Source organism: Homalodisca vitripennis, chromosome 7, assembly GCF_021130785.1.
Source record: "Homalodisca vitripennis isolate AUS2020 chromosome 7, UT_GWSS_2.1, whole genome shotgun sequence".
NCBI lineage: Eukaryota > Metazoa > Arthropoda > Insecta > Hemiptera > Cicadellidae > Homalodisca > Homalodisca vitripennis.
In genome coordinates, this window is record NC_060213.1 from 71053614 (window position 1) to 71081355 (window position 27742).

Genomic DNA, 27742 nt, shown 5'->3' on the forward strand with positions numbered 1-27742 from the left:
GGCTCAAATAAAACACGGCTGAAGAAAATGTTATGTAATAAAGTACGTACACGAATGATAACTCCATGAAGTAAATTTTTTCATTTACAAGAAAGTGTATTTCGTTAAGGAGAATATTAAACATCCTTATTATGCCTTAATTATACATAATTAAAAAATAATTTCTTTAAATCATAACTCATGTAGATATTCTTGGAATTTCTTATTTTTTTCTTATGCAATTTTTATTTGGGCAAGGTTACAACATTGCTTAGCTTTTCCATTCGAAGATGGGGACAAACGGAAATACAAACGGAAATCCGGAACTTATAATAATTAATTTATAAATCCACGATGAGTGATAAAAAAATTATGAGTCAAGGCCATTCGAAGATGGGGACAAAGGGAAATCCGAAAAAACGTTGTAACCAACGGCTTTAAAATGAGGCATGAGCGTGGTAATCACGGTCCTTACTTAATTGTAGTATAATGTAAATTTGCAATAATAATATGTGAGAGACTGTTATTCTGCGTAATAGACAAAGATTCTTTAGGTTAGATAAATATATGAACCTAAAGTGTTACATTTAAATTTGGGGAATGGGAGGTTTCACAAATGATAGGCTTGCCCCTGTGTCACAAACCCTAGGAACGGCCCTGAAAGAAGTTAAAATGGCTTCCAAAACTAAAATTGATTGCACTCTCTTACAAGTCCTTTTTCTTAAATAATTATTTAGATGTCTCAAAAGTTCACTTTATCAAAATTGTTTCCTGTTAACTATTAGGTTAACGGTTAATGTCTATTTAATGAATATTACATTAAATCATCATGAATTTTTGTTGAAACATTTATGATAAATAATTAGGCACTTGTATTTATTAACGAGAGTGTTTAAGATATGTAAAATATAACAAAGTTTGTGTACATTGTTGTAAGATTGTAAATCCTAATTAAGTGGAAAGACTACGGTTTAACCTACATAGTGTGGGAACTCGGATTCCCTTTCTGGGAAGCCGTGTTGATCACTAGAGGCCTCAAGTGGCTGGTATGTAAACAGTAGCTAACCGGTTTGGCAATTGCGGGCATGTTGCCTTGAAATATCCACACAAGGCTGGGTAGACATGTACTTCTACTTCCCGCCCCCGTACCAGACATTTTATAGAAAAGATTAACATTTAAACTTGATGTTTTTCACTGCCTTTTAATTAAGACCTGCACAGTTTGTAAATTTGTATACTAAATGAATTCACGATATAGTTTATGCATATATTGTACCTTAGTGGCATCGTGTCAAGTTAAAATTATTAGGACACAAAAAATTGTATAAATGAATAATCAGAAAGTAGATATAATTTTGAATTCGGCAACAAAAATCGTAGCTACACTATTCAAATTTAATTAAAAGATCGGGGATTTCCATCCATTAATTAAAAGACGGAATAAATGTTTTTTCTAAATCCCGTACGAGCAGTATGAGGGAAATGGGTATGTTGAATTCAAATTGTAAAAGATATATTTGAACCTCGAACACAAGACAAGGTAGGAGTACTCTACACCAAAGGCTCGCGTAATAGGCTTCATCAAGGTTACATGCACATTTTAAGATCTACATTTCATTTCATTCTTGAGATGTCCTACATACAGACAGAGATGTAGAAGAGATATTTAACCCCCCCCCCCCACAGATGAGACATTGGTGAGCTTCCTGAGTGAGGATTCAACGACCGTCAGCAAAATTACACGTAGTGACATACACCGTCATAAAACTAATTGTTTTTTTATGTAGAAATGTACTTTCTCACAATGCTACAGGTGAAATATTCCCAAGATATTCTACAAATAATTAGGCTACAAGTGTAACATGTTAAGAAGTCATATGATTACAGTTATGTTTTATACTGGCCATCTTGAATTAATTCCCTCCTCATAATACAATTGACACAATTATAGACAACTACAATTATTGAAAAGTGTAAATTCCCTTAACCTGGCTGTCGTTGTCAAAATGAGCAGAGGTAATACTCTATTTAGATTCAACTTTATGTTTCTATGTCAAAGACTATATTTCCAGTGTGGTAAAGGTAATTCTGTTGTTCTAAAAAATGTTATTTTGTACCTGGAATTTCTCTTTTCATAAAATTTCACTATTATTTTATTAGTTAATGATGAACAATAAAGTACAAGATTTTTTTTATTGTTTTTTACAATAGTATAATGAATACATACAATGATAAATAATTGGACCAACCCTCCGCTACCCCTCAGCCATGTGTTATTTACAAGACCAAGACTACTCCTTGACGTACAATTTTGAAGTACCCAACTGCGGAGAGTATGTAATCAATAGTAAGTAACATTAATTGACAACAAGGATTTAGGGCTCCTCGTACCCAGTGAGCAAGCCTGAAGATCGGTTACTCTACGTAGAATTTCCTTACCGCTGATATCCAATTGCGTTGGTTTCAGCAGTACGTAAGACACAGGATTTCGTGTTCACGAAGAATTTCTTTACCGCTGTTGTCCGATTGCTTTGGTTTCAGCAGTACGTAAGACAGAGGATTTACTTTCCCCGAAGAATTTCCCTACCGCTGTTGTCCATTTGCGTTGGTTTCAGCAGTACGTAAGACAGATGATTTCTTTTCCACGAAGAATTTCCTTACCGCTGTTGTTTAATTGCGTTGGTTTCAGCAGTAAGACTAAAGATTTGTTATCTTGAGGAGATTTTCATTGAATATGGGTGCCACTTGTTGAATGAATTCACTGATGCATCCCTTTATAACCATGGTAACAAACAATCACTTTTAGTCATCTTGAACCAGAGGTGGCATCGTCTTCTTGGTTCATTGATCAGCTTCTAATAGCATTTCTTGAATTGACATTACTTATGGAGAGCGATTCAAAATAAATTGGTACAGCTTGGATTGTGAGTTTGTTTAAATCGGACCTAAATTTCATAGCATGTTTGTGCTCCAATTTGGAATTTAGAATGAATTTTAAATATTTATTACCATGGAAACAATTTTCCTTGATTGTTTGTATTTATGTTTAAATTTAAATTTAGAATTTATTCAGCTGCCTATTCAGGTGAGTGCTCAGAATATACTGGAGTAGAGGCAACTTCTAAAGGAGCTCAACAAAAACATTGAGTGTCATTAGCAATAATTATACCATCGCGTCGTTATGAATGTCTTTCTTTTGGTGGGTGGATATTTATCAAATATGCTATCGCCTTTTGTTCAATGTAACCTTCATGCGACCGTTATCAAGAATACGAATAGTGTATTCGTTTGACTGGGTGTCAATAGTGAGAATGTCTTATCAAATATAAGCATACAATGAAAATAACAATAACAAGAAACATTCGTAACAAACTGTGATTAACTGTAAAATAAAATAAGACGAAAGGACAATAATGACGTAGCCAGCGAGGGCATCCAAGGGGTCCGGACCCACTAAATTTTTAATTCTTTCAATTAATATTTAGTAAGCGATTATTATTTTTTAAATAGTTCAATATTACTGACGTGTACTCTGAAAGATCATTCTCAACAAAAAAGATAAAAAAATCACTAATTTTTTAAGGAACAAAATGGGGACTTACTCTGTCCTCTATGGGAATATATCAGTTGTCTGGATCCTCCCAAAGTGTTTCTTGGCTATATTCTTAAAGGACGAGTTCTTTTATTATAGTTAAGCTCCAAAATACTTAATTGAATAAAACAAAATTATAGAGTGTTATACGACAACTTAATCAGATCTAGAAGTTCCCAACTGAACTGATTTTAATCATATTAACAATTAATTATTATTGATACTATTGTATTACATTGCCTACTACTGTGCTTATAATTTACTAGCCACACACACGCGCGCGCGCGCATGATAAATGACGTAATAATATATGAAACCGCTATAACATTTTTATACTTTTTAGCGGTTTTTTGCCTAATTAAAACCATTACTTGTAAATTAATAAACGTTTACAATATGATAGGCAAAAACTAAGACAGAATGTAATGTACATGAGTGATCCGTATGCATGAAACTATCAATGTTGTTAGTCAAACAAGTATATACATTTGTAACTGAAATTCAAGTTACTTGAAATTGTAATTTTTAAGATAATTTGAAATCGGTTGTATTGGTTGTACTTGAATCAAAATGTAAATTTGTAAATCGTATGCATGTTTTATATGTAAACAGACAACAGCGTTAAACCCCATGTAGAAAGTCTTCCCCAGAAGGAAATTTACATGAATAATAATTTTATTACATATATTATAGCCTAATACGGGTAAAAGTATAGACATATTATTTCACCAGCAGTTACCAGAGGCTTCACACGCAATTTCTTAACCTTTGCAAGTGTATGAGCTCTGCTGGTTCGAATGAATTACATTCGATGTTGAGTTTGTCTTGTTGCCACAATTAATAAAATGTGTATATTTATGTCCTGATATCTACGTATCTTATATAATAAAGTAGCCGACCACCACCCATAATTGTACAGTTCCAACAAAGAATAATAAAAGATATGTGGTTAAAGAAATTCAAGGAAACACGAAACCTGAGTGCCAAGCAAATTAACTCCGCATATCCAGACCAACGAGTATACATCAGTGACCACCTTTCTCCGGAAAACAAGCAATTTCTAACAAAGCTAAAGGCAAAATGCAGTGAAGTGGGCTACAAGTTCGCATGGACCAGAGATGGTAAATTCTTTGTGAGAAAGGATGAAGGGGACAAATGTAAAAAAATTGATACTGTTGAGGACATTGAGAAGTTAAAATAAACTACTAGGCCTGTCAATTTACAATTTTCATGTAAGTTTATTTTATGTTATGAAAAGATATTTTCTGTTTTAAATAACTAGATCCCTAGAATAACATTTTCTAAATAATATAAATGACATCAGAGAATTTGCAAGTAAGCCTTGATTCCTTTTTCTCTTCTACTGTTAGTGATGGTTATATCAATCTGATCCATGTCAATATAAGAAGTCTTAGAAGAAATTTCAATAGTTTTCTAGCAGAGATTCATTGTGTCAAAAATAATGTTCATTTCATTGTATTGAGTGAGGTGTGGATTGGGTCCGATGAGCTAAATTTGTACAACATCCCAAGGTATAAAATCCTAGCAACTTGTAATGAAGACTACAGGGCAGGAGGGGTTGTATGCCATGTGAAGGATGATGTACAAGCGGATAAAGTAAACTTAAGCATGGTAACTGCTGATGTACTTATCATTGATATTAAGAGTGTGAGTTTGTATTTTAGATTGGTATGCGTTTATAGGTTGCAAAGTTTTCCAGAAAATGATTTTATTAATGAATTGTCAAATATCCTACCAAAGATTAGTAAAAATGTAATCTTGACAGGTGATTTAAATATTAATTTACTAAATGATTGTGTAACTACACAGAATTACCTTAGTTTGATGGATGGTTGCGGCTTTCAGTCTATGGTCAATACTCCCACAAGAATTACACACAGTTCACAATCTTGTATCGATCACATTTTTATTAAACACAGAAAATTAAATTCATTTAAAAGTGCTGTATTCGATATTGATCTGACAGATCACTGTGCCATAGGTTTGAAATGGGCAATAAACTGTAAGGCAAATAAAATTAAGGAAGACCGATTAAACACACAGGTTAGTCTAGATTATAACATGATTAGAGATAAGCTCGAAAAAACCAATTGGGAACTTTGCTACAAATGCACTGATGTGAATTATTGTTATGACATTTTCAACCAAATTTTGACTGACATAGTAAATAGTAGTAGCAAATCTAATAATACAAATTCCAAGGTGATAAAGGCAAAGTCAATTAGTCCGTGGATGACAGCTAGGTTATTAAGCAAATTGGAAAAAAGGAAAAAACTATACAGAACTTACAGAAAGAGGCCTTATGATAATGTATTTAAAAACTATTACATTCGATTCTGTAATAACCTAAAACTTGAAATTGACACCGAGAAAACACAATATTATTCCAGGAAACTGAGCGACTGTAACGGTGATTCGCAACAACAATGGAAAATAATAAACAATTTAACGGGTAGGAATTTAAAAAAAGGTGTGAATCAGATAACTCTAGATAACGGAGTTGTGGTATCGGACGCACACGTTGTAGCAGATGAGATAAACAAATATTTTATCTCTGTTCACTCAGCTGACTATCACGGTCAAGAACAAACAACAACAAACTGTGCAAGCTGCTTGCCGGCCGCGCCGCTACCTGCGCTAGTCTCGCGTCGCCAGCCCATTACGTCAATTCCTTTTTTATGTTTCCAACTACAGAAACAGAAGTTGAAAATATTATCAATCAGCTAAAGAATAAACTATCAACTGGATTCGACGGCTTTAGTACCAAACTTATAAAAGAAATTAAAATATTTATTACACCAGTATTAACCTATCTTATAAATTGCAGCATGACTACCGGAATTTTTCCAAAGAAACTGAAACAGAGTATTGTTGTGCCGCTGTTAAAAAAAGGAAACTCCACACAATTAAGCAACCTTAGACCAATCAGCCTACTTTCAATTTTCTCTAAAATATTCGAAAAAATAGTCAATATACGTTTAGTTAAATTCCTTAATAGAAACAATTTTACTAATATTAACCAATACGGGTTCAGGAAAGGGAAATCTACCGAAGACGCGCTAATAAACTTCACTAATAACATATATTTAAATTTAAACGAAAGCAATAAAGTTACAGGACTATTCATTGATTTTCGTAAAGCTTTCGACTTAGTTAACCACAGAATTTTATTAAGTAAACTAGAATCAATAGGAATCAGAGGAATAGCTTTAAATTGGTTTATGACCTATTTAACAGGCAGAAACCAGCAGGTAAAAATTGAGAGCTGTCTTAGTCCCCCTCTAACCATAAATTCAGGCGTCCCTCAAGGTTCAATTTTATCGGCAACTTTGTTTCTTATTTTTATTAACGACCTACTTGAACAGACTTTTCGTGGCAAAATTAGTGCATTTGCAGATGACATTCCGATTTTGTATGCGGAAAAAGAAATCGAAATTCTGCATCAAAGGATTACAACGGACATATCCTTAATGCAAAGATGGTGCTGTAACAATAAAATGCAAATAAATGTAAACAAAACAAAATATATAAATTACGGCTTTATAGACTTTCTTTTTGAAATTCCGCTTACATATCACCTACAGGATTGTACACAAACTAGTCTGTGTACCTGCCAAGCTATAGAACAGGTTAGTCATTTTAAGTATTTAGGAATCACTATTGATGAAAAATTGAATTGGGGAAAACATATTCAGGAGCTGAACAGCAAAATTCGATCTACAGTAAGAACATTCTACTTTTTAAAACAATTCTGTGATAAATTTTTATTGCGAAACCTCTACTATTCTTTAGTCCAGTCAAGACTTCAGTACGGAATAATCTGTTGGGGAGGTGCGTACAGAAGTCTAATAGATAATCTTAGAGTGTCACAAAATCATATAGTGCGTATAATGCTAGGAAAAAAACTCAGAGATAGCTCGTTCCCCCTATTTCAACAAATTAGAACCCTACCCATTCAACATTTATATGTGTACAAAGTGCTGAAACTGTTTTATAGAAGAAGTGGCAATGAAGGTACAACTTTCCTTGTATATGGAACAAGAAACGTAAATAAAAGAATTTTTAGAGTACCAAAAGTAAAAAAAGGAAATATTTAGACTATGCTTTCAGTAAGTAGGTCCAAAATTCTTTAATAAATTACCTATTAATATTAGATCAATAGATAAATTAAACCTTTTCAGCAATAGTGTATTTGACTGGTTAATTGAGATAGATGATGTTAGATTTTTTAATAGAGTCATTAGCTAAAGTTAAAAGTTACTGTTTATTTTATATAAAAATTAATTTGGTTTCATGTACCAAATTGTATATAGATGGTTATTGCATATAATGTATAATGTACTGTGTGTTATTGAATGCATGTACATGCATTGTGTAATAATGAATGTGCCTAAATAGCGCATTGATTTTTCTTTGACAGAAGTTATTTATATGTTTATAATGTTGATTTGTTTTTAATGTACTATGTTTGCTGCTATGTTTTTAATTTGTTTTTGTTTCTTTAAATTCGAATTGTATAAAGAGGATACTAATTGTTATGTTGTTTTTACTGTTAATATTAGATAAATGTTATTCTGCCATTATATGGATAAGTAGTTACTAGTTATTTTTATGTTGGTTATATTTTTTGTATTCTTATTTTTAATTCATTTGTAGTTTCAGGCACCTCGGAGAGTGGCCAGCATGTAATTTAATGCAAGCTGAACTCTAAAAGTAATATTAAGTTTATTTTATTTTGTTAATCCTAATCACACTACTGGTCATGTGATTAGGCTATTCCTAAGATTTTATTTTGGTAATGTTTTTTGTAATTTTTTGAAGGAATAAATCATTATTCTCATTATTCTCAAGTATTTAAAGTAATTTTTTTTCTATTTTTACTCGCTATATACGTATCAAAACATATAGGGACAGTTTAACAAATTTTTATTAAGTATTCAAATTCATCGTCTGATTTTTCAATTAATGTTGAATTAAACGAGGAATGTTGAAGATTGGGCTTGTATTAGCTACTTGTTACCTTATTTACATTCTGACACATAAACCAATATTTACTTACCAACTTTTATTAAATATTGGTTTATGTGTTTGAATTTAAATAAGTTTGACGAGGAATGTTTATAGTTACACTATCCTGTTGGCAGAAGCGATTGGGCACACTACTGGTAAAACAACATAATTTTTTTTATTTTTACAAAGGAATTTTATAAATTCAATCTTTCAAGTGAGGAATTGAAGTGAGGTCGAGTTTAAATTATATGTTAATTATAATTGTTCTTAAACTGTTGGTGTGAATTACTATAAACATGCGTACCTATCTAAAACTGTAATGTCATAAACTGATAATATTTACTCAGTTAATTGCAGAGAAATTATCATATAGTGGGTTTGTAGAAACTTAGAATAGAAAATATTCTAATAGGAGTTTGCCTTTATCTATTGTAGAATAATTTACCTATAATAGAAATAAAATCATTTGATTGGTTGGATCGAACGGTTACTGGACTTGAACAAGAACACTGAATAAAAATATAAACTCACATCTAATTGGAATTGTAATTAATAGAACTATTATAAATTAAATAGTTCTCACAGTATCAGGGGGATATTGTGAGAACGAATATAGCTACATACATGAACTGCGTGTCTCTGCAAGGATAAACCTTAGAGAAGACTTTTACGTAAAATGTGGTATATTTAATACAACTACTCCAAATAACAGCAATAAAAAATATAATATCAGATAGTGACAACTAGTTCGTGATCAATATTTACTCTAGTCCCACTAATATAAATGCGAAAGTTTGAATGTTTGGATATTTGGATGGTAGCAGGTTTGTCCTCGAATCACGCTGAAACTGCTGTACGGATTGTGCTGAAACTTGGTACAGGTATAGCTTTTGTTCCGAATTAACATTTAGAGTGATTTTTACCACCCATACCACATTTATTTAACAAAATAAAGACGAATTAAAATTTAAAAACTTGTTTGTTTACATTCGAAAATTATGATAAGAACGAAACGTATTTTAACAGCTGTTGACAGCTATAGTTCGACAAACTTTCTGAATTTACATTTGAATCTATTTAAATTTGAATTTTGTCAATAATAAGTGAACAGTGCTTGATCAGTAGTACAGGGTTAGCCAGTGAAACGGGAAGATTTAAATAAGTAACTAATTCTTTAAGAAAATTTATTTTATTATTTAATGGTTATAAATATGAAGAAAAAAGGTAGCCATTTACTGTACAATAAGTGAAAAAATTATTTTTCGAATATAACACTTGTCATATGTCCTCCATTGGAATCTATGCACTGCTGTAGCCGGGCCTGGAAATGTCTCATGACATTTTGCAGCATATAGACTGGTATTTCTTCGATTTCGTCCCGAATTCGTTTTTTTAGGGCAGGGATAGGTCTAGGTAGATCGTTCTGAAAAACTCTTGTTTTTAAGTAACCACATAGAAAAAAGTCACAGGCTGTCAAATCTGGAGAGAGAGGATATCCCCGTTTCGGGAAATGGCGCCACCTGGAAACAAAGCATTCATAGCAACTCTGTGGCTTGTTGCCCCATCTTGTTGGAACATTGTGTGTTCATTGTTGGAAAACGGGAGAGTTGTGGCGTAAGAAAGCACAATCTATATTTTGTATGGGTGAAAATTTAAATCTTGATGAAGAATCCTTCTCACCGAAGTGTTACTTATTCCAAGGCGTAAAGCATGTTGTTTGGCAGATCGGCATGGACTTCTGAGCATTGCCTGTTGAACAGTAGCGATATTTTGAGGGGTTCGAACGGTTTTTGCACTCCCACCTCGTTTTATAAACGTTGATCCGGTTTGTTCAAGGTTGTTTATCCACGAACGAATTGCGTTATCCGAAGGAACAGGCCTGTTGCGCGGTATGTTGAAATGGCGTCGAAAAGCACGTCGCGTTTTCACCAAACTCTCACCATTCGTATAAATAAACTTTAACCGCGTCGCCGCGATGTTCACACGTCCAACGATCCATCTCAACTAAATGGCGGAACACGCAGGTAGAAAGGAGCCGGCCACTATTACCACCACCACTCACATTCCAACTGTCAAGGCCATCTCCAATCTTCCCGTTTCACTGGCTAACCCTGTATAATGGTGGTAGTGACGAATTAAAATCATCTAATGCATTAAAAACTGTTATAAAACTAATCTTAATGAACAAAGTTATTAACATTTTCACGTAAGTTACTGGCGGTCTTCCTTGATATTATCTTACATTTTGACAATGGCTTACAGAAAAACAGAGAAATGAATACTAACATACCTTAACGATTCATTCTTTCCTTAGCTACAGTCCAAAAAACAAGTGTAACGTAAAACTTTAATAACGATTATTTTGGAAAGTTGCATAACTTTAATAAGGATATCCCCCTAATACCAGAAGTACATAAGGAATAGGTAGGACTTCCCCCTAGGTCGTAATAGGCTTTTCAGTCCTAGCAAACCCAACTATGTCACATGATTTTGACCAAAGTAGATTTCCGAGAACTAGACAATCGAACGTATATAAAATTTGATCGAGGCAATATAGCAAGCTAAACTGTGAAATAGTAAGTAAGTGAATTTAAATGGTCTTAATTAGGCACTATTTAACCGAAGTAGGCATCTAGGTCCTACGTAAGTATATATATATATATATATATATATATATATATATATATATATATATATATATATATATATATATATTTCTTCTTCGTCAGAACAACAAGGCAAACTCCACTATTTAAGTGGAAATATCTTAGACCTGAAATATATGGCAAGGACTGGAAATATACATACGCTTTTTGACCGAAGTAAGTTTCCGAGACCTGCGTGATCTGAGATTTGTGTTTTCTTGTTCGGGATGACAAGGCAGATTCAGCTGTGACGTTATGTATATAATTAATTTGAACCAGAAGTGCTCCTACACGTGCCAAATATTATATAATAAGTAAGTTAAACTGTGATACTATTTAACACGAACTATAATATCTACCTGACGTATGCCTACTTACGTTTTAAAATGTTTATAGGACTAGCATCGTATTACATCATAATTGCTTTTACTAAGCAATATAAGGACTTTGGTTCTAATATTGCGTAATAGCTAGTACAGTTATAAGAATCCCTTACATATTTGAGACTTTTTCAATGCATGCTTACAGGAAAACTCTAATATTACAGATTGTACGAAATATTCCAATGCGATATTCTAAAACTAGAAACCCTTGAAAATAATTCGTAACAAATGGTCAAAAAAGTGATTTAGAGTAGTTTAACAAACATCGCAATACACACTCTCGTTGAAGTTGACAATATATCGTACCTGTTCTGCGAATCATGTAGGGTTACATTTTTACAAAAGAGTGGAGGATACTAAAAAAGTCTTGAGATATCTGTCAATAAATATTTCATTAAATCGAGGTAAGTATAGTCGAAAGCAGACAAATAAAATTAAGCGTAGCTTATTGAATTAATTTGAAAGAGAACGTTAAACAAAATTCCCAAGTGTAACCCCTTGACAACTGGAGCGGAAAATGCAAGACAAGGGAGTGAATGTAAATACACTGCTTGATTAATGGATTACTCTCCCTGGGGCTACCAATCAATGCCAGACTCCACGATAAATATTCCATGCCAAATGGGAAACAATAGCAAAAACATTGATTTATATATTTGTGAATAAGGGTTATTGGTCATAAAATAAACACAATGTTCATAATTGTATTTAGCTAATTTCAAATGATTTGCATAGTTTTATTTATTTTTATTTCATTCCTCAAGTATAGATTTGAAATGAAGAGACATCGAGTTTGCTTTATTGTGCTGTGGTTAACTTTTGGCATGTGTTGTTATAAAACAATTCAGAGAATATAAACAATTAAATTTTTACCCCCCGAACAGTTTGCATCTACTTTCTTTAAAAATGTTCTTCGTGTTAGTTAATCTCTTTATAAAATATATGACAAATCTAAAAAAAATTCTAGAATATAAAAACAAATTGTTTTAGTTTTTACGTTATTTGTTTTACGTTATTTACACTACAGTGGAAAATAGGCTAATCCTTGTCGTAATATACTCGAAACAGTATAAAGGAAAAATACAGTAATAGCAATATTCTTTTGTAAATGAAATATCAACATTTACCAAAAACAAAAATAATAATGAAATAAATGATCACAATGAAAACTTTAAAGAACAAAATATTATAAAGGTTTTAATTACAGCTGCGGGAATGAATATAAAAGTATCTAGTTAATACATTAGTAGGAATAATCATACGAAGTGTGTTGCCAGTATCTGTCTGTAATTTAAGGATATGTAGCACTGCGTGCAATAACTTTTATTGTCACTGCAATAAAATGTAGTATAAATTTACTAAAATAATACCTGATTTAACGTTGTTAAAATAACCCATGTCCTAAAAACATTAGGTTAAAATAATTATACAAAAATAAAGTTAAAAGCAAATATTTTAAAATGGTTTTACTAACGATTAAAATAAGTATTTAGCTTTTAAAATGCTTAATATAAGACTTTTAAAATTATATATTCCACAACTAATGACTACATTTATCAATTTTTCATAGTTATCTTTTTGGGGTAACATCATTGAATATGGAGAGTGAAAATGTGATTACTTTATTCTCTATCATCTATCATATAATATATGATAGCATGAACAAACCGTCTTTCCCTATATAAACAGGCACGAATTCCTTCACTTCTAGTATATTTTATATATAAATATACATACTAACATATCTGTATATGTAGGCATATATCTATTGGAAATAACAAATATCCAAGAGATGACTTGAAAACAGCCGAGGTATAGGTGTTGAATACAACATTGTGATACTCGTGGTCATCCGAAAACGAGTTTGTAATCGTTCTTGGCTATATTTTGTTCGGTTTCAACAATACAAGTACAAGTAATAAAAAATAACAAATATCCAAGAGATGACTTGAAAACAGCCGAGTTAAAGTAGTTGAATACAACATTGTGATACTCGTGGTCATCCGAAAACGAGTTTGTAATCGTTCTTGGCTATATTTTGTTCGGTTTCAACAATACAAGTACAAGTAATAAAAAATAACAAATATCCAAGAGATGACTTGAAAACAGCCGAGTTAAAGTAGTTGAATACAACATTGTGATACTCGTGGTCATCCGAAAACGAGTTTGTAATCGTTCTTGGCTATATTTTGTTCGGTTTCAACAATACAAGTACAAGTAATAAAAAATAACAAATATCCAAGAGATGACTTGAAAACAGCCGAGTTAAAGTAGTTGAATACAACATTGTGATACTCGTGGTCATCCGAAAACGAGTTTGTAATCGTTCTTGGCTATATTTTGTTCGGTTTCAACAATACAAGTACAAGTAATAAAAAATAACAAATATCCAAGAGATGACTTGAAAACAGCCGAGTTAAAGTAGTTTAATACAACATTGTGATACTCGTGGTCATCCGAAAAACGAGTTTGTAATCGTTCTTGGCTATATTTTGTTCGGTTTCAACAATACAAGTACAAGTAATAAAAAATAACAAATATCCAAGAGATGACTTGAAAACAGCCGAGTTAAAGTTGTTGAATACAACATTGTGATACTCGTGGTCATCCGAAAACGAGTTTGTAATCGTTCTTGGCTATATTTTGTTCGGTTTCAACAATACAAGTACAAGTAATAAAAAATAACAAATATCCAAGAGATGACTTGAAAACAGCCGAGTTAAAGTAGTTGAATACAACATTGTGATACTCGTGGTCATCCGAAAACGAGTTTGTAATCGTTCTTGGCTATATTTTGTTCGGTTTCAACAATACAAGTACAAGTAATAAAAAATAACAAATATCCAAGAGATGACTTGAAAACAGCCGAGTTAAAGTTGTTGAATACAACATTGTGATACTCGTGGTCATCCGAAAACGAGTTTGTAATCGTTCTTGGCTATATTTTGTTCGGTTTCAACAATACAAGTACAAGTAATAAAAAATAACAAATATCCAAGAGATGACTTGAAAACAGCCGAGTTAAAGTTGTTGAATACAACATTGTGATACTCGTGGTCATCCGAAAACGAGTTTGTAATCGTTCTTGGCTATGTTTTGTTTGGTTTCAACAATACAAGTACAAGTAATAAACACATGCCCTAATTTGAGACACTCTGTCTGTTCCAAAATTAGGATAAAATATCGTTGTCGGAAAAAACAGGGTGTCTTGCTCCTTCATACTCTTTATATACATTAACTATTAAGTGGCAAGTCCAGACACTAATATACCCGTACCGTAGTACTTTTGGTTTATTATGAATGGTTATAGGAATTGTTTTTCGACAAGTGAGGGTCATTAGGCGTTGTTAACAAAATGTATTAAATAATGTTTTACTAGTAGTGGCTAAATGATAATTATGAATATGTAAAAAGTGTACATCTAGATCATTAATGCATCTTGTATATCAATACAGAACTTGTATCATATTTAGATTAAATTTTAAGTTTTATCGAAGACGTAATGTCACAGATTTTGGTGAAACATAATACGCCCTCAAAAAACATTCTTTAAATTTTATTAACAAATAGTTGGATACAGGAAAATTCAAAGTTAACTAGTAATTTTTTTTTACTTTTTAAAGTTTTTTCTTTATTCCATGCCTTTAAAAAGAAGCTATTTACGTAGGACAATTTATCATTATTTCTGAGTCTAAGTGTATGTGTAACAGTTAAAGATTAAACGTTTTTAATAACTAAGAATGGAACCGTCAAATATTAAGCGGTTGTTGCTGGCTAATTTTTACATTAGAATCTAAAGTATGCTTGCGCTAATTGAATTAAGGAAAGAAGAGCCTGCGACATGACGGCATTGTCAGGAAACCTGAAATATTAAAGCAATTTTAATTAGTACGGATCGATAGAGAGAACTCAGGACGCAAAATATTACACCTCTCATGCTGACTCTTAGAAAATAATTATGCTAAAGATCGTCAGATATCTCAATATCGTAATGCCCCTCAGTTTTCTTTAATGAATGAGGTTCAGTATTGTAAATCATTAAAAATTTAGTCACAAAATATCAATTTGGTTTTTTGTTCATAGCTTATGTGCATCATTTTAGGTAACAATAGCTTAAAGTACTCCTGTTTCTCTGCGGTGAAACAGCGTAAAGTCACATGGCGTGACATGTTAGAGACATTTGTTTATTTTTAGGAAATAATACGTTAATTGTGTATCTATTTTAAATCTATATTGGCCTTTTATATATTAATGAGCTGGGCTTTCAGCTACAGAAGAAGTTTGTGAACGTGTGATTATTACGATTTATGTTACACCTATTAGAATTATTACAGTTGTTAGTGCTTGTGTTCACAGTTGTGAGATGGGGTTTTCGTTTGGTTGCTATTGAATTACAAGTGGATGTAGTTTGTCGATGTAAGTTTTGGTTAATTTATGTGTAAGTTAGTCTGCAGTGTGGAAGGCGGCCGACAATATAATTGAATTCAGTGTATCAAATTATTGGTTAGAAACACTGTCCCTGTAATATCGACTTTACTTGTGGTGGCTGCTTAGTATACTGAATATACTGTATAATCATCAGTAATTTTGCTAGTTAAGTGTGCTCACTCAACCAGATCATTAGTTAGTGTAAGCGGGCAACACCACAACCGAATCTTAGAGTGTTTCACTATTGGCTAGAAATACCTAACTATCCAATATTGTGGTAATGACCACTTATTTTTCTGCAGGCTAATTTTGTTGCTGCTCGAAGGTTTTCTTCTTACTAAATCGTGGTTTGGTGCAAGCAATGTGGACTTTCTTTTGTTCAGTTCTCCTTAAAGTATTTTAATTTAATATTAGTTCATTTAGCTCATAAATTGATTGGTATACGTCTTTACTATATTATAACTATCAGTAATAATGCTAGGTCTACATAAAATGGTTTTTATATTTGTAGATTGGTTCGTATTGTTCTTAAGCTATTATCTGGTCCTGTTAAACAGATAATAGAAATTTTCCTGGAATTATGTTTTCTCTATAGGCCAGATCAGTCTCTAGATATTATACTAGCAGGGATACAGATAGACAGAAATAAAAAATTTTCAGTCCCTCAAAGTATAACAAAATTTGAATTAGAACATGATATATTTCCTTTTTAAACTTCAGCATTTAAAATATTTGAGCACAAACTAATGTAAGAAACATGCAACTTATCACACTTTATATACGCCTGAGGCTTGTTATAGGCACATCAAATTACAAATTTCAGAAGGATTTAACTAACAATGCATTGATGAGATATAAAATTGGTACAAATTGTCTCAAAGACTTGCTTACTTGCATCCATTTCTAATATTTGTATTAATTGAAACTTTGGGTTGAAAAATCTATGATCGTACATCAGAGATGTTTTGCAGTTTGCTGAACAATTAGTATGCAAAATCTAAAGTACAACGTTAGTCTTAAAAGTATAAATTAGAGTTAATGGTTTGAATAACAAACAGTGAATGGTTAGTTTTTGTATATTATGTTTTTATGTTATCAGAATTTACTGTTCCTCTTCTAGATTTCATTTGCGAATAAATTTTAACTAATTTTATACAAATTCAGTGGGAAATAGCTACACCTTAATTAAACCCCCTGATGTTTTAACCCCCCGGTAACATTAACACCCCCCCAGGGAATTTCCTGGCTTGACTAGATAATCTCCTGACGATATTAAACCAACTGTTCAACTTAAAATACTGCCTTAACGTCGGTTTTTATTATGTTTATACTAACCAATTCAAGATAGCTGACCAGTGCAGACTTTTATTACAAGCTCAGTCCTGGCTAAACCAAAGCTCGCAGCTAAAATCTGACGACGGAATCGCAGCTAAATTTCCGACAAGAAAGGTCCAGTCACTTTTTGTCGTATTTCTAACGGTTAAGCCACAAAATGGCCTTTAAGTCAAAACTTTGATTAAAACTGGAAAATTCAATAAAATAGGTCTAATTTAAACTCCCAGACCCCTAATATAATTATATAATTAACCTCTCACCGAATACCGCTTATCCCCGAATTCGGCAAACACCCAAAAGGGGGCTTGGGGGCGTAGCCTCCAGCGAGCCGTAGGCGAGTACTTCTTATAACTTCCCAGCTTTCTTGTATACACTATGAGTACGAGTGTACTATACTCTTAGTATTTCCGTTTATGTTTTGATATACAATATTACATCATCTTACAATGTGTCATGTCAAAAGTATTTAAAACTGTACCTAATTTATTTTAAATACTTGTATCTGGCTTAAGAAGAATAAGAGATAATACATACATTTGCTTTCACTATTGTGTGTATCAGGGATCATAATATTATTCTTGACCTCACTCCTCCTAAAATTCGTATCCCGGAATGAAAACCCTTAAATTGTCACCATTGCTATTCTCTACAAAATATTCTAATTCGTAACTAAAAAGAAACAAACACGTGCTCGTAAAATATAATTTTTTGCGTTGTACGAAGAAATTCTATATTTATAAGTTAAAATTTGATAAGTAACAATAACAAGTATAAGCGTCAAACTGAAATGTTTTATAGAAATCTTAAGAGTATTAAGATTAAAGAATTGATGTAATGATTCATCAAATTTAAAGAAAATAATTTTTTTCATCGTCCCATACGTGTCTTTTTCAATATTTAAATTTCTCAATTCTTAAATTAAAATATGAAATTAATAAGAAACTACATGAAAATAACCTTCTCAGGATGTATTTTCTGTAATACATCAAGATTTATTTTATGAATTTAGTATAAGTTCGAGTTAAATTAATTTATAAACCTATATTATTTTATCTTAGTAGGCAATTCTAACTAAATAAAGTTCCTATACAAAATAATCATAGTTGTAAAAAAGGACTAGCTACAGCATACGAGAGCCTCTTTATCGTTATCTGAAAGTAAAGAATGGAACGTCACAATATGTTACTCCCCTCACAGGAGAAACCTTCCGAGACAGGTCGATCGCTCTTCTAAACTGTCTTCTTTGAGAATTTCGTTAAACATTCTACCTGATAATGAACGTGGTTATTGCTCCACTAGCTGGATTTACTTCTAAATTATTTTAACCCTAGATATTCTTAGTTTGTACGTAAATAGATAGATATACTTAAATTACCCCCAGCTGTATTTACGTGACTTTTTAATATGGTTAAATAATGAAATTAACACACTTATTAACTATATCCATATTAGACCACGAGATCAGCGTGTCATTTAGCTCTAAACAGTGTAGTGTAAGATAATTATATTCCATAACTAACAATACTTACTCTCTTGAAATATCCACCTAAACTTTTGGCAGTAGATCCTGAAAAGTAAAATATACGAGTAACAAGCTTTACTGAGGTTGTATGCAAAATTTTTAGTTGTGATATTTTCATTGGGCTACATGTGTTACTATGTCATATCTATAAAAATTCATCGGATTGTGCTCAGTTTCTTTATAAAGTTACTTATTCAGCAATTTTCTCGTGGTCATCATGGTTACCAACAAGACTAATGTACAAATGTACACTACCGCTTAGCCAAATCCAATGAGTCGCAATAACCGATCAATGTAGAGATGAGCTGTATTCAACATTGTGATTCTATTAGTGGTGTAGGGCGAAGATGTAGATAGTGGATGCAAAGTGCAATATTTGCACTCTGGAATGGTAGGCCACTTTAACGCTAAGGCTAAACAATATACAATATATTCTTTACACGATAGCCATTCAATAGCCGGCTGTGATACATTATTTTCTAATACATTTTATCTTACTAAGTATTAGGCCATGTGAAGTAAAATATTATGTATTTTGCAATCCATCCATAACATTAGAATGGTGTTCGTTTGTGTCAGACATCATAGTTGTATTTTATCTTAGAAATACGGTGTTAACTGTCTTTCCTTAGATAAATTATTTGTATAATGAAGGCAAACATAAATAGACCAACAAGTCCTCTTTATTAATGTATAAATAATTGGTTCAATTTCAAAATAATTGCATATTATGTTTAATATTTAGATTAACACTTTTGGCTTTTTTAAGTGTTCGAAATTAGTATTGTTAAATTTATTATGCCATTAGATTATATATTTTTAATTACTAATGTGCTAAGGGCGTTTACTACTTGTAACGTTTTCATTATGAAATAAACAGACGTTTCGTTGCTTTAAATGTCACAACATTATGTTGTGAAAATAATTAAACATTATAAATGGACTATGCAGTAAAAGTATATTTAATAATGCTCTTTACCAACTGTGTCAAAGAGCACTAAATTTGAGTGAGAAAACTAAAAATCATCAGTAAAGGCAACGTTGTGGCCAGTCTGGCATGACGTCATACTTAACGCCACACCTGGCCACGCCGCATCGCTACTGGAGCGTCATTTAATGTCAAGGGGAGTTATTTCAACCGTGTATATTCCTGTGTTAAATTAAATTTAACACGTTGCATAGTTCTTAACGTTACTTAGCATGAATTTGGCCAACGTTGAAAACGTAATATTTGACAGAGATACAAATTATTTTTTCCGGGAACTGCACTTTAACTATAGGATCGGTATGAAATGTTACGACCCGTTTGAGCACGTTTTGAAAAAAAAATTCAGAGTAATGAAAAATATTTAAAATGAAACTAGAATTACAGAGAATGATGGAATTAAAACTTTTACTCACCACATGTATCTAAAGAGCACTGTACTTCCATGTATCAAAGTGTTTACGCTTATTAAAAGAGCTATAGATCATCATCAGACGAGATAAAAGGTATATACCAACAATAAATTCTGTATGTTGAGATGACTATATAACACTATGATTGCGAATTACGAGAGGAATGATTATAAAAAAACTAAACATCTCTGAAGTCTGACGATCTTTGATAGATGATATTATTCAACATACGAGTATATCATTTAAGAGTGTCAATTACAAAGTGCTCACATCCTCGCATATGCTTTTTCGCATACCTGGTGAAGGGTTAAAACAAACTCTCTTACGACGGAGTTCACCTATCCTTTAGTTCGTTAGCATACCAATATTGGGGAAAACCAACCTTGAGAGTTTAGTAAATGTATCAAGCTTTTTAGTAAACTAAATCGTTGTAAAAGTTCATGTTTCGAATAAGCAGTAATAGTAGTTACATTTGTTATGTAGTAAAATCATATGGGGATAAGTGTACTGTAAGATATTAGAGAATATTTTTTTGTCGAGGGATGATCTGGAATAACTGTAGTCTTTAACCAAGCACTATTATTTATACATTGTGTTCAATAAGATAATCTGTCGCCATCTCAGTCAGTCATTATGAGAAATCTTCGTAAAGAATAAACTCATGAGGGTATTTACACCGAAAAGAAGGCAAAGGTTTTGTATTTTTATATTTAAAATATATAGAGTTTTTTAAGTATATCTAAAAAAGTATAACCTCTATGTCATTAACATAATTATATTTTTAATGTGCTATGAAAAGTACTCTGATATACACGAAACTAGAGACAGATATAATTATTTAATTTCATGACTTAAAATATTATAACTACAGATTTTGTAGTTTTCCCCTCTTAGAGAGATATTCATTTTCGGTAAAAAAATATAAATTGAAAAAACTTTGAATATTATTCAAATTAAATAAATAGAACATTTTCTCTGTAAATTATAATATTTTGAGCATGAACTTACAAGTGTGACCTAATGAGGTAAATGAATTGTTTATGTACTGAAATCAAGGCTGTACGCAATAGAATTTTAAATGATTTTTATTAAAACAACCAAGACCATGCAATGCCGAAACAAAAAAATTTAATTTTTAATTAGGTCGATGCATATGATTTTTTAAACAAAACTGCGAATAGTATTTGTAAAGGAATCATGCCATGTTTGGACTTTTTAATTTTATCCTATGAATTTGTTTAAAATTTTGTTTTTCTGTGTTAAACGAACGGTTTGTTGTAAACTGTGATATTAATGCATAGGTTGAAGAAATCAAAGGAAGACGTGTATTAATCCCACTAATTGTGACCATGCTTAAGCAGTGTCCTATCTGCCAGATTGCTTTGAGGTCTGCAATGTTCCTGAAGTTTACCAGGTTAAAGGGAGACTTGTAACAATTAGCAGAGCATATCCGAGGGTCATCCCATCCCACACAACACTGATTTTAATAAATTAAATTTTATATTTTAAGCTATCAGTATTGATTATCAGTATTTATTTTATGTTTTACAATTGACATCAGCTTAATTTGTAATGCGGCCAGTCTCCTACAAACTTATTTAGGTGTACTAGAAGGTATTTTTAATGTAATTATTGTTTAAAAAGATCTGTTACATATGTACATTCACCACATGACTTAAGGAATTAGGAATAAAGAAAAGTTTTTGAAGAAACTGCAACGTTGACAACTACATTTAACCATTGTAATCAAATGTATAAGAATTGAAAATTAGTATTTTCATAAATCTTCAGTATTGATACTGTACAACGCCGTAAACATAAAAACACTGAATTGAAAATCACCTGAAATTATGCTTCCTGAGGATGATTACGATATTTAAAATACATGAGCAGAAGTGCTTGCTCCCTATGAGACTTTACAATACAGTTTTACCACTTATATGAATAGTTATTAATGTATTATATGTGTTCGTACAGTCAACATTGCCTTAAAATTGCAGAACAGTGAAAAAACAATTTCTTATGCAAAGGTAAATTGATGCAAAATACCCATCAATTGAAGGATCAGAGCGATATACTAAACATGCTTCAGGATGTTTAATATCAATAGATTGTAGTACTCTCCAGATTCAGACGCAAACCAAAAACGTAAGTCTAAGGAGAATCAAAATTAAAAACACAGATACTAATTAGAGTAGAAATAAAACGAATTGTGCAATGTATAGCTTAATTAAAACTGGAAATATAACACAAACAAAATAAATAGTAATTAAACCTAATGCATTATATTTAGACAATTAATTTAAAATCTGAGTTTGTTAAACAATTACGTAGAACTATTACGATATTACTTTCAAGATTAAGCCAGGCATTTCGAGGGAAAACGGAGAACACGAACTAGAGAGAGAGAGAGAGCTAGAGAGAGAGAGAGAGAGAGAGAGAGAGAGAGAGAGAGAGAGAGAGAGAGAGAGAGAGAGAGAGAGAGAGAGAGAGAGAGAGAGAGAGAGAGAGTGAGAGAGAGAGAGAGAGAGAGAGAGAGAGAGAGAGAGAGAGAGAGAGAGAGAGAGAGAGAGAGAGAGAGAGAGAGAGAGAGAGAGAGAGAGAGAGAGAGAGAGAGAGAGAGAGAGAGAGAGAGCGGTAATTATAAGATTATCTCTCAAAATAATCATATTGCAGCTGTAATTATCCTATAAAAATAATTTGTTGAATTTTCATAACAATCAAATTACTAAAACTAAACAAAAAAGGAGAATCGTACAACTTATTCATCTAGGATCAACAACTATGAGGAAAATTTTATAAACTATTTACAACTTACGTTACAGGACCCAACAAGCTCAATTTACTATCTATCCGTTTTTCAGTATGTTATTGAAATTGTGTTCTGCCACATGGACCGGTTACCACATTTTTATTTTAGTCCAAATGCAAGAGTCTAGTGGCTAGTGGTACAGCTTACCAAAAATGGAGTATAACAATTTTGTGGATTTTAGTATACAAAAAAGGTGACTTTAGAACTAACAGCCGCATGAAGGTTGCTTGTAAAGAAAAGAGCACGTAGTCTAAGGAACGTAAAGGTTAACCTTGCTTGATACATTCACCTTGTGATCATCTTTAAAACATTCAATTCCTAGCTTTACTGATACCTTTTCTGTAAAAAAGTTACTTTAAGTTTAGTCAATTATAGGTCTTTATTAGATGTATCTAACAATGTAATTCAATCTTTAAGTACAAGATTTCTTTTGCATAACAAATAAAAATAGTGACCTAAAATATGTGCAGTTTTGATATACATCTAGAATTCTTTGATTTCGGGTAAATCTCGTGTATCGTGGAATGAGTATGGTTGACTTTTAGGGCTTATATCCCCTTTATATATATATATATATATATATATATATATATATATATATATATATATATATATATATATATATATATACATTAAAGGCAATAGTACAGGACGTGGCTGCATTATTTAGCAATATTAAGCACTTACAGTTGTGGAAAAAATATTTTTTTTTTTTAGTTATAAATTGTGTAAATAAAGGATTAAATAATGGTGCAAACGTATTTTAATGTGTCAAAAAATTAACGATGATTTTTTTGGAAAATCACAGTTTTGTAGTGAAACAGAAATACTTACATATGTTATTTTACTTATATTGGTTTCTTTACTTGCATCCGCTGATTTAAAAGGAACGGATTAACTCTAAGTATAGCACCTACGACTATAGTTTTAAATAATGTATGGAGGTGTCCAAAACCACAAAACCATGCCTTTGCGGTAAGTTATGTTATCTGCTGAGAATGTTTGTTTCAGAGAACTGAGTGATCTAAAGAGTAACAAAAACACATAACTTGACGAAATTAAAAAAACGTATATGGTATTAATCCCACTAATGGTGACCGTGTTTAAGCCGTCACCAATCTGCAGATTGCTTTGAGGTCTGCAATGTGCCTGGCGTTTGCCCGGATTAAAGGGAAACCTGTGACACCTCAATTAGAGCGTATCCAGGAGTCATCTCATTCCACACGACTCCTACTTCAATAACATCTCTTACTTCCACAGCTTCCATGTGTAAAGAATTAAGGACATAAATGTGTACATTTTCAACTTTAAATCTACTCGGGTTGTAATACGACCATTTTTTATTCAAGGATTGTATATGATTGTTTTTTAAATAATCATTGTTTTACAAGGTGTTATACGTATAAAAATCACTACTTGACATTATACATTCTCAAAATATGTGTTTGGAAAAGTGTCTACCAAAGATTATATTATCAGCAATGTATTATCAGAGGAAATAAGTTGATAAGAACCTTAATTCCCTTACAGTCGTCGAGATAAAAACATTATCAAAAATTTTCTTAAAATATTTAACAAAAGAAACAGACATTATTATAACTGATGTGTAGCAAATTTCAAATTACTAATAACATTTTTGTAAAAGTGATTCCAGAACCGCAGAATGATCTGCTGTACAGAGAGAGGTAGGGAGGCGGAGAGGGAGATTGTTTTAAAACCACAATTAAAACGGGTCAAGGTAGCCTAAAAAATGGTATCTATTACACTTGAATTAACTTAAATAAGGAACATCCCAACGGTAAAATGCCCTCGTTCTCAAAACGAGATACACCGATCAGGATCTATTCACGCAGGGTTCATATTTAAGAATGCAATGTATGTCGTAATAGGTATCGCTAAATATGCATTTATAGTTTTCCAACCTATAACTTACTTCGTTTTTTAGATGTCCTGCCGACAGTTATACAGAAAGACAATCGTAAAAAAAATAATTTGACAAGAATATGACTTGACTCATAAGTTGAAATGAAATTACATGCTAGATTCAAGTCATAGCCACATGAAATATCTCTATCCATATTTTCCAGCATAGTTCTTTCTCATTAAAAAAATTCCATTGTGCTTCATTTCAATTTAGATAACAGTTTACACACTAAATCAATATAAAATGATTTTGTCTGTTTTGGGATAGTAGATAACATTTTTATCAGACATAGAATCTCTTAAGGGTGTATTGAGTTTGTTTACAAATCCATTTATCCTGCTATTTTCTTGTTGCCATCTTGGCCACCCATAAGACCAATGTAAAAATATTTGCTGACGCTCATCAAAATTTTACGAAGTACGATGCATCATAATAAAATTCAGTGCTCTTCATATGGAAATAAAGTTATTCTTGGTCAATTTTAAGTTGTTAAATCGGTTCGTTTTTGAGAAATGATGCAAATGACGCCTAAACAGAGAGACATACATTTATCAAATTATTCCACCCCCACACGCGGTAGGCTTCGATAAAGCTTAGGCAATTAACATAAAGTTTTATTTACCACTTCATCGTACTTTAAAATATAGTTTTTAGAATTTCAGACCAATTGTAATAACTAAATGTTCATCCATATTCCGTGTTTACAATATTGCCGGGGTCTTCAATTTGAAAATAACAATAATCGGGGGTTGTCACTATTTTCTCTGACACGAATTTTAATACACTGGTTACGCGCTTTTTTACAGAACCTTATGAACGTGTGGTGTATAATCCTAAGAAATAAGTTTATTTATTTGTTCATTATTAGGATTAAATATTTTATTTATAAAACTAAGTATGATATATTAGTAAATTATAGCAATTAATGGTAAATGAGTATTTTTGGTAACGAAAAGTCATGTTTATACATGACATATTTTGCAGTGTTACTCTGCATGGTTAATCTGTAATTAATAAATGTCTTTACAATCCTCTTCTTCGAAGTTTTCTAACTAACGGTTAATGTAAATTTTCTCGATCGAAATTACTTTTTATTTAGTGATGAAACTAAATACTTTTTATTCGTTGTAAATAATAATGTGTTTGTGTGTACAGCAATGCTAAATTACGGCAATGAACATTATGATTTAAATTATGACTATAAAACTTTAATGGTTTTTTTCGAAATTTGACTTTATGTGTGCTGGTCTAAGGAATTAGATAGTTTAGGTGCTCTAAATTATACCGTTTTTATGTATATAAAAAGGTACGTAGTGCAAATTTTCTGAAATAATCACGGTTATTTCGTTTCAAAATAGCCCATAAACAATCATAGTACAATCATGGTATATAATATAAACTTATTTACTCAACATCACTTTGTACTCAGTATAATCTATAATCAGATAAAGTTCTAAATGACTGACTTCATAATAATCTTAACTGCTCAACTAAATTAAGTAAAGTGAAAATATCTTATTTATCAGGCGAAGTCCTCTCTAATACTTAACCGGAGGATGCTTAAAGGTGACTTCTGAACCACAACCAACGGCAGGGCACGAAGCAACAGCCATGCCAGATGTTGCGACACGTACGTTTAACATACAGTATAAAACTGTATATCTGTCAAGTAGAGACTTAATGATCCCAGAGCACGAAGGGCAGTTGAAATGGTCGTGAAATGACTTCACGTCCCTATCATCCTTTGCAAACAAAGTTGTAGAATATATTACAAATTTTTTCATACCAATAAATTAAAATTGTTTCATTAAATTTTCTAATTAAATTTCGTTATTTTGTAACACAGCTCTATATACTATCAGGTTAAGTTAAATATGACGATTGTTAAAATTATATATACGGAATATATATTCATCCTAAGCCGGTTATAAGTCTTAAGCCCAATTCTCCCTGGCTCATGTACTCGTATATGATTATTTATATAGAATATTGTAAGTGTTGTTCGTTTTGGCTGCAGAAGGCACTGACTGTGCTGTTAGAGAGCGCTCTGCACATCCTCTTCAGAGTGGCAAGTAACTTCTAAATTCTTACATGTTAGTGGAAACGTGTAATACAATTTTGCATTGTTAAATTACATTTGTTATTTATTTTTCAATTTTTACCACTAACATGCTGGCTTAAGTTGCTGTTTCGCACTGACGAGGTTCAGGAGAGGAGCTATTGCCTCCTGCTGCTCTCTTATCATGGGTGGTCACAGACAGTTTCCAGGGTTTTCCTGCTCTGCTGGATAGCTGTCCTCCATGATGAGCTAAACACCCCTAGTCAACATTTGTGATACCCTGGTTTTTGTTATTTGTTTATTTATCTATTTTGTTATTGTAGCCAGTTATTATAGTCTATAACTTGTTATTTAGTTTTTCACTTTAGTTTAAATGCTATTTACTGTTATTTCTTGGTTTACATTAGGAGCCCGCCCTTAGCCGAAGGATACCGGCTGGAATTGGCAGGTATTGTTTTAAATTATGGCTGTTACAAATTTTGTATTTATTCAGGTTATTCTGAGACATACACGAAACATTTTGGGAAACCGTAGTAATGATTTGTTTTCTATTATCTGGCCACTTTTGTTATTTCGACAGAGAAATTCGTATCTTGGTTAAAGAAAAATTGTTTTTGTTCTACTCTGTGTTGGT

At 32.0% G+C, this 27742-nt stretch overlaps 1 protein-coding gene across 1 annotated transcript in view; it reads left to right on the forward strand.

Moving 5' to 3' along the window:
- Positions 1 to 27353, forward strand: part of LOC124366774 (histone H1-like) — a 50338-nt gene extending 22985 nt beyond the window's left edge. The window contains 2 exon segments of the mRNA XM_046823374.1: positions 27067 to 27121; positions 27259 to 27353. Coding sequence (XP_046679330.1) covers positions 27067 to 27121; positions 27259 to 27353 — 150 coding nt within the window.
- Positions 27354 to 27742: the final 389 nt, after the last annotated feature.